This window comes from Chelonoidis abingdonii, chromosome 2 (assembly GCF_003597395.2).
Source record: "Chelonoidis abingdonii isolate Lonesome George chromosome 2, CheloAbing_2.0, whole genome shotgun sequence".
NCBI lineage: Eukaryota > Metazoa > Chordata > Testudines > Testudinidae > Chelonoidis > Chelonoidis abingdonii.
Genome location: NC_133770.1, coordinates 119,378,635 through 119,392,666, shown reverse-complemented (window position 1 = coordinate 119,392,666; position 14,032 = coordinate 119,378,635). Strand labels below are relative to the sequence as shown.

General features: G+C 43.9%; 1 protein-coding gene across 1 annotated transcript in view; it reads left to right on the top strand.

The window, feature by feature from the left end:
- The first annotated feature begins 914 nt into the window (after window positions 1-914).
- Window positions 915-14,032, top strand: part of SLC9A3 (solute carrier family 9 member A3) — a 67,952-nt gene continuing 54,834 nt past the window's right edge. Inside the window, exon 1 of the mRNA XM_032765551.1 lies at window positions 915-1,116. Coding sequence (XP_032621442.1) covers window positions 915-1,116 — 202 coding nt within the window. The remainder of the gene's footprint in view (window positions 1,117-14,032) is intronic.

The window sequence follows — 14,032 nt, the reverse complement described above, 5'->3', positions numbered from 1 at the left end:
TCCGGGCCCCGAAATGCAACCGCGTGAGGCGCTCAAGCAAAGGTTACCGGGGGGCGGGAATCCCAAAGGGCGCTTCACCTTGTACCCATAAAAAAGTACAGGAAAGAAAGCAGCAAGGAGAGTTAAACACAACCCCGAGCCCTGGCCCCTGGGTGTGCGGGAGAGAGCCGCGCAAGGCTGCTCTGGGACGCAGCAGGTTGTAATGAGCCCGGTCCCGCTGAATCGGGGTGTCACTGAGCGAAGGCAGCGAGGCCCCTCCCCGGTAGACGGTGGGGGGAGTGTGGGGGGGTCTCTGAAGGCTGTGACTGGCCCTTGGGGAACGATCCCCACAAGCTCTTCAGAGGGCAGGATTATGTCCCCGGAGCGGGGGCTCCCTGGCCTCTTGCCCCCTGCTCTGGCTCCAAGTTCCAGTCGCTCCGGGCGGGCGCGCCCCGCTGCCCACCCCACCCAGGACCAGTGCCTGCATCCCAGGCGTGCAGGAGTCGGCAGCCCCCAGGCGCAGCCCCCACGTGCTCAGCGCTGCCCGGGGAGAATCCCAGCTCGGCAGAGATCCCCGGCGGCGCTGCTCCCTCCGGCCGGGCTCCGCTGTCTGGAGCAGCCTCCTCCGCCGGAGAAGGGAGCGTAGCCCCGCCTCTGGCGGCTCGGGGACAGCCCCATAAAGGCAGCTGCCGGCGGGCAGCGGGACCCGAGCTGCAGCATCTGCCCGTGTGCACCGCGCGAGGCGCCTGGCGAGTCCCGACACTTCCCGGCCCCCAGAGGGAGGCGGCAGCAGCAGCCCGCCCGCCTGCCCGTGGGCAGGGGGGTCACGGCGCCTGCAGGTGCTGAGCCATCCCCGCCAGGGGCAAGGACCGAGGGGCAAAGGCATCGCAGAGCGCCTGGCGCTCCCAGCCAGGGCAGTGCGGTGCGCTGGCCAGATGAGCTTGGAGATGAGACAGGTGCCCTTAGCCGAGGGGCTTCTGGTTCTCCCAGCAGCCCTGGCACAGGAGAAGAGCTCGGGGGACCATACAGCGGGCAGCGGACCTCACTTCTTTCAGATCGTCTCCTTCAAATGGGATCATGTGCAGGAGCCGTACATCATTGCTCTCTGGATACTTGTGGCCAGTCTGGCCAAAATCGGTGAGTCCAGAGCTCTGTGTACATCTGCCCTGTCTGATCGCCCCACTTTAAGTGAAAGAGCCTCGTTATCGCCTGCATTGTTCCCTTTTCTATACCCAGGGGGGCTGTTTTACTGTATCCGTTGCCAGCTTCGTTTCTGAACAGTGCCATCCACAGCGTTCAGCAGTGGGGTTTTGGCTGTATCTGTGGGTAACTCACTAGTTCATTCTCATTGGCTAGGACCATAGCGTTTGTATCTGATGGTTTATGAACGCAGTCTTATTGCCACTGGTCCCGGGGAACGTGTTACAAAACTAAACCAAACGCGGAACAGGAAATCAAATTTGGGGTATCTATAAAACGACTGCACTTGCTTATGATATGCCTTCCACCTTTTCTTATAACGGTCAGCAATGTTAGATAATGAAACTTTAAACAAATGTTGCAAGCCCACTTATCTGGAGTATTAGTATTCTCTGCTATTGTAATTCAGTACGGTGTTACCTGGAGAATGCAGTGGTATTCAAACTTTTTTTTCTCGCAATTCAGTTGAAGAAAATGGTGGTTGCCCGCGACCCAGCGGAGCTGGGAATGAGTTAGAGCTATTGTTTTCCGATCTGATTCCGATTTCTAAAAGTGCAAGAGTTTATCTTTCCATATGATTATTACTAAGGTCTAAGCAATTTTATGTTTGTTTGCTAGTTAGCCAAAATTGATGTTAATAGTTTGATGCTGTTATCTGTGAAGGTCAATGTGCTTCAAACTAGATCTCTAATTTTGCTGTAATGTTAAACATCTTACAGGGATGATTCACCTCCAAAAAGAAACCGAATGCAAATGCTATTGGCCGATTGAAAGGTCATCACAGTTTATAGATGAATTTCCTTACTTGTGTTAATAATAATAATAACTAATAATACTTTAGATTATTAACATTTAAATATGTTTACAAATTTAATTCGTTGTTCACTTTCAATGTAGGTTGCTGGTCACTCAGATTGGAAATTGTAAACAGACTAGTCTCTTACTTTTGGTTGGGGACACATTCTCACAATGCAGCAATGTTGGGTTGCAAATAGCATTCAAATCCAAACAAAATTGTTCCATTAATATTTAAAAAACGAATGAAGTATATGAATGCCAGTTTCAGTATAACTTTTTAAAACAAAATTTAAGTTTGGGACTTCATCTACCTGAAAGTGTATGTGTAAACTTAAGATCTCTGTGAGAATAAAGTTATGAAACATCAAGAAAATATGCTTGGAAAATGTAATCTCCTAATGAACAAGATACTTAAATTATCTATAAAATGTAGAATTTTGATTTGGTTGACTTTCATTGACAAGTTATGTCAATTTGAAGAGACATAAAAACTGCACAGTGACTGTTATGTAATAGCCTTGGATACTTTTTTACTCTGAAAAAACAAAATTGATGATTGGAGAGAGGGGTATAGGCAAAAGAGCAGCGCCACTGGCAGCAGATAAGTTAAGAAATTTCAGAAATAAACTGGTTGCCAATTTGAGCCTCTTTTTTGGGATACTCTACTAGTAAAGTATTTTAGGGTTTGTGGTTTGTGTTGTTATGAATTGGCTTCTGTGTATGTGTACCACTGCTCTCTACTGAATGGAATCAGCGCTGCACAGCTCTGTGTCATAAGCTCTATACAGCTAACAGCTAGTGGGGATTCCCCTTTAGCTTAGTGGTAAGGAACTTTTGAAGCATGATGAGTTCTATTTCAGCTTTCACCATGAAGTCCTGAGTAGACAGTGTTGTGCTGCATAATGGTGTCCATTAAGTCTTTGGTGTCCTTGGATTTGTTCCGGTATCATTTTAAGGCAGAGGCAAATAATTCAGGAACTGCATCTGGCTCAGTTTTTAAATTATTGGAGCTCTCTTCATTGCTACACAGATTCAGTGACCATTGCTGGTGGACAGTGACCCCAGATACTTCCCTGCTCCTCTCTGCCCATTTTTGTAACTGTGTTTCACTTGAGGTGGTCTCTGGAGGGGCACTGAGCAATAACTGCATACTGTAAAGCACCAGTAGCATGTCTTGAGCTGGCTTAGCTGCTCCCACCAGCCACCAATCAGAGGAGTGAAATGCAGAAGTGACCACTGCTGATTGGTGCAGACAGAGCGAGGTGTCTGATCTGGCTAAAACAGGAGTAGTTTTTTTCAGAGAGACAAGATGGGTGAGGTAATATTGGCCCAATTTCTGCTGATGAGAGAGACAAGCTTTTGAGCCACCCGGAGCTCTTTCTCCGGTCTGGGAAAGGTACTTAGCGTGTGACAGCTAAATGCAAGGTGGCATAGATTGTTTAGCATAAGGTTATCACATATTCTAACAGACCAGTCAAGGTGAAGAAGTTTGTTTCAGTTAGATCAGCTGCAGCCCTGACTAGACGAGATGCTGGAAAAAGGGAGGTAAAAAGCAAATGAATGTTGTTGAGCAGGATTTAAGGAGGGGAGAGGGAGAAAAAGACTAAGGGGGAACTGCCACAGGTAGGCATAGAACGAAAAAGGAAGAAGACAAAATGCAAGAGATAGACTTTCTGTCTTGCTCTGCTTCTTTATTAGTGCCAAGGTAGCACAGATTAACCTCAGTCTCCTGGCTGAGGATACCTCTGAATGGTGGATTCTTGAGCAGACATGGAGCTGGCTCTTATACCCCCCTCCCTGTGGCCCCTGGTACAGTGGCCATGTCAGGGAATGGGAGAGGCATTTTGCGGGTGGGTAGAAGTGTCTGGAGTAAAATATATTCCAGCAATCCCTAGATGGCAGATGGTCCCTAGGGGCTGCTCTAATCAGGCTGGGGCTGGGGCTGGGCAGAGAAAGGAGGAGCCTTAACAATCCCATCTGCTGTACACAGTAGAAAACACAACAGCGAATCTGTCCCATAAAATATTTTTTAAATTGCTTGATCAACTATCTGATGCCAAAATATTACTCTAAAATATGCACCAATAAGTTTGATTTTATTAAGGTGGTGCTAGTGACTCTTTTGATGAGATCTGCAGGTATGGTGAGGACTAAATCCTTTTGTATCTCATAGAATCATAGAATCTCAGGGTTGGAAGGGACCTCAGGAGGTCATCTAGTCCAACCGCTGCTCAAAGCAGGACTAATTCCCAACTAAATCATCCCAGCCAGGGCTTTATCAAGCCTGACCTTAAAACCTCTAAGGAAGAAGATTCCACCACCTCCCTAGGTAATCCATTCCAGTGATTCACCACTCTCTGAATGAAAAAGTTTTTCCTAATCTCCAACCTAAACCTCCAGCACTGCTACTTGAGACCATTACTCCTTGTTCTGTCATCAGGTACCACTGAGAACAGTCTAGATCCATCCTCTTTGGAACCCCCTTTCAAATCGTTGAAAGCAGCTATCAAACCCCCCTCATTCTTCTCTTCTGCAGACTAAACAATCCCAGTTCACTCAGCCTCTCCTCATAAGTCATGTGCTCCAGCCCCCTAATCATTTTTGTTGCCCTCAGCTGGACTCTTTCCAATTTTTCCACATCCTTCTTGCAGTGTGGGGCCCAAAACTGGACACAGTACTCCAGATGAGGCCTCATCAATGTTGAATAGAGGGGAATGATCACATCCCTCCATCTGCTGGCAATGCCCCTACTTATACAGCCCAAAATGCCGTTAGCCTTCTTGGCAACAAGGGCACACTGTTGACTCATATCCAGCTTCTCGTCCACTGTAACCCCTAGGTCCTTTTCTGCAGAACTGCTTCCTAGCCATTTGGTCCCTAGTCTGTAACAGTGAATGGGATTCTTCAGTCCTAAGTGCAGGACTCTGCACTTGTCTTTGTCTATATATAAATACAATCAAATGCCATGATTTTGTAGGAGGAGGATTTTGGGGTTTATGAATGGAACGTGGGGAAGTAAGCTAAGTCTCCCTTCGCGTGTGGAAGTAACCATCAGTTTTATTTTCCCTACCTTTAGTCACACTGGCATTACATGTATTTTGTGCATCTGACAGGCAAGTATGTGAGTGCATTTAAGACCTGACTATTGTGATTCATATTTGTTTGCAGAACATAATGTGCCACTGACAAAGTTACTCTAGTGAAGAACTTTCAGAGTATTACCAAGTAAGCTTACATATCGTTGCGTACAGTTTTTCTATCTGAAATGGGGTAGTCTTCAAAAATGGAGAAAATTGCATGTGATATTTCAGTTATCCGGGGAAGGATCCATTTTTTCCATTTTTTTTTCTGCATCCAGGATACTTCTCCCTCCTGCCCAAGTTGGTATGATTGCAGGTATGGGGACAGTGTCAGCACTTGTCTGGCCTCCTTCACTGTTTCCCACACTGCACACATTTTTCCTTGGATTGGTAGTGGCTGGGACAGTCAGGTGGGAACTATGTGACACAGCTGAGTGTGCTATCTCATATATCAAATTTAATTAGATTGGGTTCTGTTCCTTTAAAAGGTTCCTGCTACCTGTTCTAGGATACATGGTGTTATCCTTTGGCCTATGGGATTTATTTCTTCTCATGAAAGGCTTGCTCATCAATATCCTTAGGCAGGGAGGCCAATAAATTCTTTGCATGTGAAAAGTTAAACACATGAGTAAGACCACATCTGTACTAGAAAGGGTTTGCCATTATAGCTGTGCTAGCAAGCCCTCCTAGTGGAGATGCAGCTTATATCAGCAAAAGGACCTTTTTGGCTGCATAACAACTCCTACGTTAGGATCTCTGAGTTAGGCTGAGTAGGCGTGTGAATTTTTTTCCTACCCTTAATTAACATAGTTATGTCTGAAAAATGTTTAAGCATAGGCCAGGCTTAAAGTGAAAGACAAGAAGGGATCCTCACTGCCCCCACCACACGCATCATTTTTGTTGGTGTGTTTTGTTTTGTTTTTAAACACACCTTCCGGGTCTCTTTGATATCATAAAGAAGCAAAATAAGCACACAATCTTCCCCACCCCTTTAAAGGGCAGGGAATGAAAATAGAAGACACGCAATGGGAGAGAAGAATATTACAAAAAAGCCAGAAGTAGGAAAGAGACCAAAAACTCATCCAAGGGAGCGGGTACAGGGAAGAGACAATAAGCTGAGGAGAAAAATGGAAGCAAATCTCTGTTTCAGTGCAGAGATTGTATTGCCAATTTCTTTTCTGCTGCCACTCGAACAGTGACTGTTATGTAATCACCACCAAAGAAAGGTATGTTTTTACTGCAGGATAACTAACGTGCATTAGCTGTCTTGCAGTAAAATCCTAGTGGAGACAAGGTTTGGTAGTTTTTAAACATACCAGGTGAGGTCAATACTATTCTCCTGCCCCTGGTTTACTTCAAGGTAAAAACTACAATGCTCCATCTTCACTAGAATTTGACAGCAGAATAGCTAAAGTACATTAGTTATCCTGCAGTAAAAATCCCATGGTAAAATCCCCTTACCTTTTTTTGATGAAGACATAGCCAATGACAATGCAGTTGATTGTATGGCTTACCTTAACCACAAACAAGACAAGTAACCACTTTCACCTCTGCAATCTTGCATATTGATGTTGCAATTTGCAGGCCTACTCAGGCCAGATCTACACTAGAAAAGGTTTGCCAGTACTGCTATATCAGCAAACCCTCCCAGCATTGATTCAGCTTATACCAGCAAAAAAGTGCTTTTGCTGGTATACTTATACTGATTCCCTGAGCAACATAAGCTGCATGCCAGTGGTAGCACTCTTATGCCAATGTAACCACGTCTACACTAAGGCTTTTGCTGGTATAGAAATATTGCCAAAAATCATATCCCTAACAGACATTGCTATACCAGCAAAAATTTCTAGTGTACAGCTGGCCTCAATCTCGCCCACTGGCAACAGGAACAGAAGGGGAGAAAACTCACCACCACATACCCTTCCCCAGCACCTTGGGGCTCTGCTTTTGGCTAGTGCTCTGGATAGTTTGGTGCCTAAGTGAAACTCAGATATAATACTTTGCGTCCAACATTTTTGAATCACTGTCATTTGAAAGAGTTTGGGGGCTCACTGTAAAGGGAAAAATGCCATTAAAGAAGGGCTCCCTCTGGGACAAGATACAGCATTAGCCATCGTCACAGCCATGGCCAACCTACTGTCTGAGCCCAGGACATTCAGCACCTATCAGCAGAGGAGGAGTAAGAAAAAAAGGTGTCTTTGTGAAGGTAGCATGGGTTCTTCATTCATTATTTCACCTAAGGTAACACTAGTGTTATAAAGACTGTTTAGGGATGTCTTTTATGAGACCCTACAGAGAGTTGTGGGGTGCTGGGGGGAAGCATATACAGTAACTCCTCACTTAACGTTGTAGTTATGTTCCTGAAAAATGCAACTTTAAGTGAAACAATGTTAAACAAATCCAGTTTTCCCATAAGATTTAATGTAAATGTTGAGGGTTAGGTTCCAAGGACATTTTTTGGGGGGAAGACAAAAGGCATTATATACTGTACAGTACTGTACTGTACTGTGGTTGGGAAGTACCCCTGGCTTACCCCACACAGGCACAACCCATTGCAGGCAAGGATGCTAGGAGGCACCTTTGCAGCAGCAGCAGCAGCTTCCATGAAGAAGAACAGGTGCCGACTTTGCTGGGGATGCTCCAGGCCCACCTCTTCCCACCCCCACTCCACCTCCTCTCCGGAGCACACCACATCCCCTCTCCTTCTCCCCTTCCCCCCCAAAGTCCTAAGCGCTGGGAAGTGCTGGGAAGGAGGGAGAGGAGGTGGAGAAGAGGAACTTGTGGAATGCTTCCTTGTAAAGTTACTGCTCTCCCACAAAATCTTACAAGCAGTGGACAGAGCAGGCAGCCAAAAGACATTATAAGGGAGCATTGCACAACTTTAAACGAGCATGTTTCCTAACTGAGCAGCGACATAACTTTGAAACAATGTTAAGCGGGGGATGTTAAGTGAGGAGTTACTGTAAACCTCTGGTCAAGCCTCATTCTTGTCTCTATAGGAGAATCACATCATCTACATGCTATTTTAATTCTATATTAGAAACTTAATTCATCCCTGCATATGCAAAAGTTCATTCACAGGGGTAGCTACATCCAAGATTTGGATTCACCTCCTGGCCTACCATAGCCCTCTCTTGGGATTCATTCATAGGAGCTCACTGGAGAAGGCTGCCTGGGTGATGTGTTATCAAATCAATGGATCTCTCAGATGCTCTGGCCCCATGCCCTTCCCAATGGGCTGTGTCTAATTTTTTGAATGTGTCAGCCAACTCTGTCTCCAGCAAAAGGTGAGCTGTGGGTATAACTGTAACTTTGTTTCAGAGAAACTTCCACTAGGGCCCTGTAGTCTGAAGTCAACCAGCTTCTGCAAATGGAACCCATTTTACCTTAAACTACATCTTTAATTATTATGCATGTAAAAAAATTCCAAGTTAACTTTGGAGTCAAGAATTCTATTAAAAGCAGGGAGGGGAACTTATTAAGGAAGTCTTTATCAAGTTTGATTTCCCCAGCTTCTTAGCTTCCCTACTTAATGCCTCAGTCCTGTAAACACGTAGATCCTGTCTACACGGGAGAGTTCAGAGAGATCTCCCAGTGTGTTGCAGCTCTTCCAGTACAAGCAAAATGGACTAGCCACTGATGTTTTTACTATCATATTGTCTAGACCTATTGTGAGTGATGGGAAGAATGCAGAGGAAGGTATTCTTAGACAGAGTGGTTAAAACTGTTAACACCCGTGTTCCTGTGGAGAATTTCAAATATGTCAAGAAATGGGTTAGGGAAGAAGCTGTAAAATGCAAGAGTCCAACAGCTCTAACTCCAGTTTAAACCCCCAGGGCAATATCTTGGTCACAGGACACATTACTCCTTCCATCAATGTAAACAGTCAAAACAAAAAAACTTTTCACTCCAAGTTTCTTTTCTTGGCATTGTGGCATAGAGACAATTAGTTTTAGTGACCCTGGTGAATTAGTTAACTAAAGTGATTTAGTAAATTTCAAAAATCTGAAACAAATACAAGAGAATACCCATGATGGCCATTCTCTTCCTTCTCAGTGAAGTGTCATCATCGGGAAGAAATGCTGAAAAATGAAAAAGGAGGACATGTTAGCAGAACCATTTTATTGTTTGGAGTGTGTAAGTTAAAAAGGGGGAGAGACTTCTGTGAAGAGGATACTGCCAGATGCTGCAAGGGGAAAAGATACAATATTGCCTTTGTTACAGCTATGTCAGCCAAGAGATTGTTTCATGTTTGTAAAGCACTCTCTGTGAAAGTGCTAAGAAGGAACATGGTTTGCATTGTAGCAGGTAGGGTGTGACTTTGTTCCCGTTGGGCTGAATTGTTCCATCTCCCAGCCAACACTAAAATCTGGGAAGAGGCTAAAGAGGAACAAATCTAGTGGTCTATTTTTCCCTCCAAAAGTGATGACTCCCTGCAGCTCCCATTGACCTTAACAAGATCTGGGGTTGCTCATCCCTCCTGTAAATGAGGCCATAAGTGAGGTTTCACTCAGGCCCATTCCACCATATCATCTCTCTAACAGCAGCCATGTGGTTATCTAGAAATACTTAAACTTGGGGTATTTTTTTCTTCAGTTTGGTAAGTCACTGCTAGTTTCACACAGCTTATTGTACTATTTTATCACCGTACACAGTAATAATTCTTTGCATTGATATTTAGAGTAGTTGGTTTGGCCTAAATGTAATAAACCTTTGGCATTTAAAAAATTATCATTGGACATGACATGTTCTGTATTTGACCCAAACTTTCTGAACCCTAGAGTAATAGGTCAGTGTTTCCAGTTTGAAGAATTGTGTACACAAGACCTATGTTAAATTTACATACTGTAAATGGATGCCCATGATCACATTTTGTTTCCATCTGACTAATTTAATACATTCAGGAGGATGCACTGAGACAATTCTCCTTTCTTTTCCTCCTTTCTCCTTCCTCTGTACACACCAGCCTTGCAAATTGCAAGTCTTAATTATTTACAGTAAGGAGCAGAATATCAAGGCAGTGTAGCTCTACAAGATTCAGATTACATCCAACAGATAATGCAGCAGATTCACAAGAGTAACTTGTGTGAATTACATAAGGAAACAATGGCATTTAAAGGACTGCTCTGAACTGAATACAATACAAGCACGCATACCTAAAACTCTGCCACGAGTTACTTTCTAGTTTCTGTATATAAAGTGATTTGTGTCCTTTGTGGAACAATGGAATCTTTTTTTAATACTGTAGTTTTGGGATTACTGGAACCATAAATTTACCATCTTCAGAATTGAAGCCACTTATTATTTAGAGTAATCTGCAGATACACAAATTGACCAGAGGTCTCTGGCACGGTAGTCCTGCAAACGACAGAACTTCGGTAACTTTTCTTGAGATATCACTTTGGTAGCCCTGCTTTTGAGAGGTGGAGTTACAGGCATCCATGGGTTTTTCTTTCGTTACATGGATGCCTGTAACTACTGTTGTCTGCAAGGTAAACGCATTGTAAAGTAATAAATACTGAAACTATGATCTCTTAAGGATGAGCCAAGACGGAATGCAAGACATCAAGTGGAAACATTTATAATTAAGACCTGAATATTTACAAAACACTCAAGGAGAAGGAAAACTGGATAACTTTTTGAAGGGCAAATGCCATCAGCCAGGTTTGAAGAAGATGGGTCTAACACTTGAAGTCCCCATAGTGCTATCTTGCAGGGTTGTGTTGTGGTTGCCACATCTACTGATGCTATCCAATTTCTATTCACTGCTGCCATTACAGGCTGAGGCCATGTGGACAAGAGGGTGTTGGTTACACTATGATGATTATAAACAAGGCTTGAAAAATCCACTGGCCCAGAAGTATTTCCTTGAATGAGTGCCATCAAGTTCCACATTCATTTACCAGAGGAAAAAAACACCTAGTCCTTATGCAGTATTCCAACCCCAAGTGTTCAAAAATCATGAGTCAGGCCTCAAAATCGTAATTAAAACAATGTTTTTGAAGGGGTGGATTGTTCTTTTTGCATGCTAGCTTCTGAGCCTTTACGTTGTACTTTGGTCATACTTTCTCTGCACCTACAGGATTGCACGTTTTAAAAAAAAATGAAAAGTGAGATTCTTGTGTAATCACTTGACTCTGAAAGCTGGGGCTTTGAGAAACTGAGCATCATGAGACTCACATAAAATCTGAGAAGCTGGCCACACTGCATTGTTTGTCAAGAAAATCTTCCAAATGTAAACCAACAGTAAACCAATGCAGTGCTGTCTTCCTTGGGCCTTGTCTTAGCAGAGAAGTTGTCTCACTTTAACTATACCAGTGGAGTTAAAGCAGTACAGTCCCCTAGTTTGGACACAGTTAGATGGTATAAAGGTGCTTTGTATCAGTCTGGCTATTCCCATATGGGAAGGGGAATAGGCTAACTGATACTGCTGGTTTAACTGCATCCACAGCAATTTTATATTGGAATAACTGCATCCACACTTGTGTAACTATATCATTAAAAAATCATACCCCTTAAATGAAATACTTAACATTCTGTGTGTAGTGACCAGACCTAAGTCAGCAGAGAGACTGCTCCAGTGTCATCTCTGGGGCTGATGGGTGGGAGGAAGGAGCTGCCTGCTGCTGTTGGATTGAAGGCCATACAAGCCATACTGGAATGGCAGGTAGGGCTCGACACACGAGGATCTCTTCTGGGATACAAAGGGGCCTGCTGCCACTGGTCTTCAGGCTGGCTTAGTCTGTAGGTCCCATTCAGCAGAAGGGAAACCTCAGCACCACATTACTGTAGCAGAGACTGTGTGTGAGAGAGGGCCCTCCTGCCACTTCAGTGGAGGGCTCCTTCTGGGGGGATGGGAGGGGCAGCATACATTGATTTATTGAGCGGGAAGCTGCCCAACACTTATTTATTGTGGGGAGGGAAGTATAAATTGTCTTGTTGGTAGGATGGCCCAGTATCAGGGGTTAAAGTAAGGGGAAATTATGGGGAACAAAGCTCCCCCTCCTGTGTTAAAGCAGATCCCACCTGCTCTTCCTGGCTTGAGTAAGCTGCACTTCCTCTCCTCCTTGGCTAGTTCAGTGCAAGCTCCCTCCCTTGTTTCAATCTACTTAAACCGCTGCCCAGAATTAACCAATGTGCTGAGGATGGCAGGAATTGACTGGAGTGCGTAGTAAGAAGGGACATTAACTGGGGGCTCAGAATTCACGCTCAAGCAATGGATACCTGAGCAGCAGAGGCATGAGTGATTCTGGAAGGAGTGTTGGGTAAATTTCATAAGCCTTAGTTATGAGGAATTAGCGCAGTGGTAAATCAAAGGACTGGGAGTCAGGAGAGCTGGGTGTAAGCCCCAACTCTGCCATTGACTTGATGAATGACTTGGCATGCCATCCCTCTGTCTCAGTTTCGCTGCTTGTAATATAATTTCATCAAAAAATTGTTTAAAAGCAATTTGGGGTTATTTGGATGACCAATACAGTCATGGTGATCCTTGCAGCCAATGGCCACGGTTTCATCTTCTCATTACCTCACCTCCTTCCCTCCCTCCACTTTGCAACAGAACATACGTTTAACTCTGTCCAGGTGGAGCAATTGGAAATTGATGTTTCTAGCTGCTGAATTGCTATTGTGTTGAAGCAGATGGTTGGTGTGTATGGTACAGACTTTTAGTCAATGGTTATCTGTTTAAATTAGCTGTGCTAGATGATCGTTAGTGAGGGATGGGTTTTTGTGAAAGTGGGACTAATTTGTAGCACTCTCTCTTATTTTGGCAAGTTATTGGTTGTAATCTCTGTGCACAGCTAGCATATGCTCCCTTGGAAAGAGATCATGAAGAATATGAGTTTATTTCAATGTATATTTATGCAATGCTTTATTACTACCATGACAGGTGTTATTAAAAAAACTGATCAATCGATTTATAGACTGACATGACTGTTTAAATGACATGCAAATATGCATGCAAAATACTGGGTCTTCAGATGCATCAGATACTGCACAATCAAATAAAACCAGTTGGATTCATTTGGATGTATTGATCAACAGGAAAGAAGGTGGGGTGGGAGAGGAAGAGGGAAAGAAGGGTTTAGGAGAGGAAGTGTTCTCTTGTAAATATAATGAAACATATAAACTGCAATAAAAAAATTGTACTACTGGTATATCAGAGAGAAGAAAAAGAGAGTGGAGAGCAGTATTTCAGTCTTAACTTCCTTAAACTTAGGATCCTTGAAAATACATGTCATTTTTTTCACTAAAAGAGGTATTTCTTAATTTATACTCTTAATTTGCTAATAGAGAAGAGGTACATGTTGGCCTCGGTCATTAACATTTCTACGGTTTACTAAAGGGACCTTCTCATAAATCTCTGGGTGACATCTGTAAATACAGCTATGAATTATGAACTATACCTCTACCCCGATATAACACTGTCCTCGGGAGCCAAAAAATCTTACCGCATTATAGGTGAAACCGCATTATCTTGAACTTCCTTTGATCCACTGGAGTGTGCAGTCCCGCTCTTCCCCCCCCCCCCCCCCGGAGCACTGCTTTACCGCATTATATCCAAATTTGTGTTATATTGGATCGCGTTATATCGGGGTAGAGGTGTATTAGCATGCAGCAGCATTGCAGGATTTCTACCCTGTACTCTGTAAGGCGTTAAGAAGGCAGGCCAGTTTCTATGCCTACTTCCATACCCTGGCTTCAAAGGGGCCTGGACAGTGCCAAGCAGCAGCAGGATGGTCCCTGGACCACACAAGCAGTCAACATCTCTCATTCCCTTTATGCTATGCTAAGGATCGCTTTAAATCAGGAAGCTGCTTTCCCCAACCATCACCTGCAGCCTTATTTTAGTTTGATATTTTAGGGGATTATATTACTCACTGCTTTTTGTACAGTTTTGTGAACACGCAAGATCACATCACAAAAGCAAAAACAACACCAAGAGCAACTTTGCGGTATCTCCTTTTTTGCCAGGA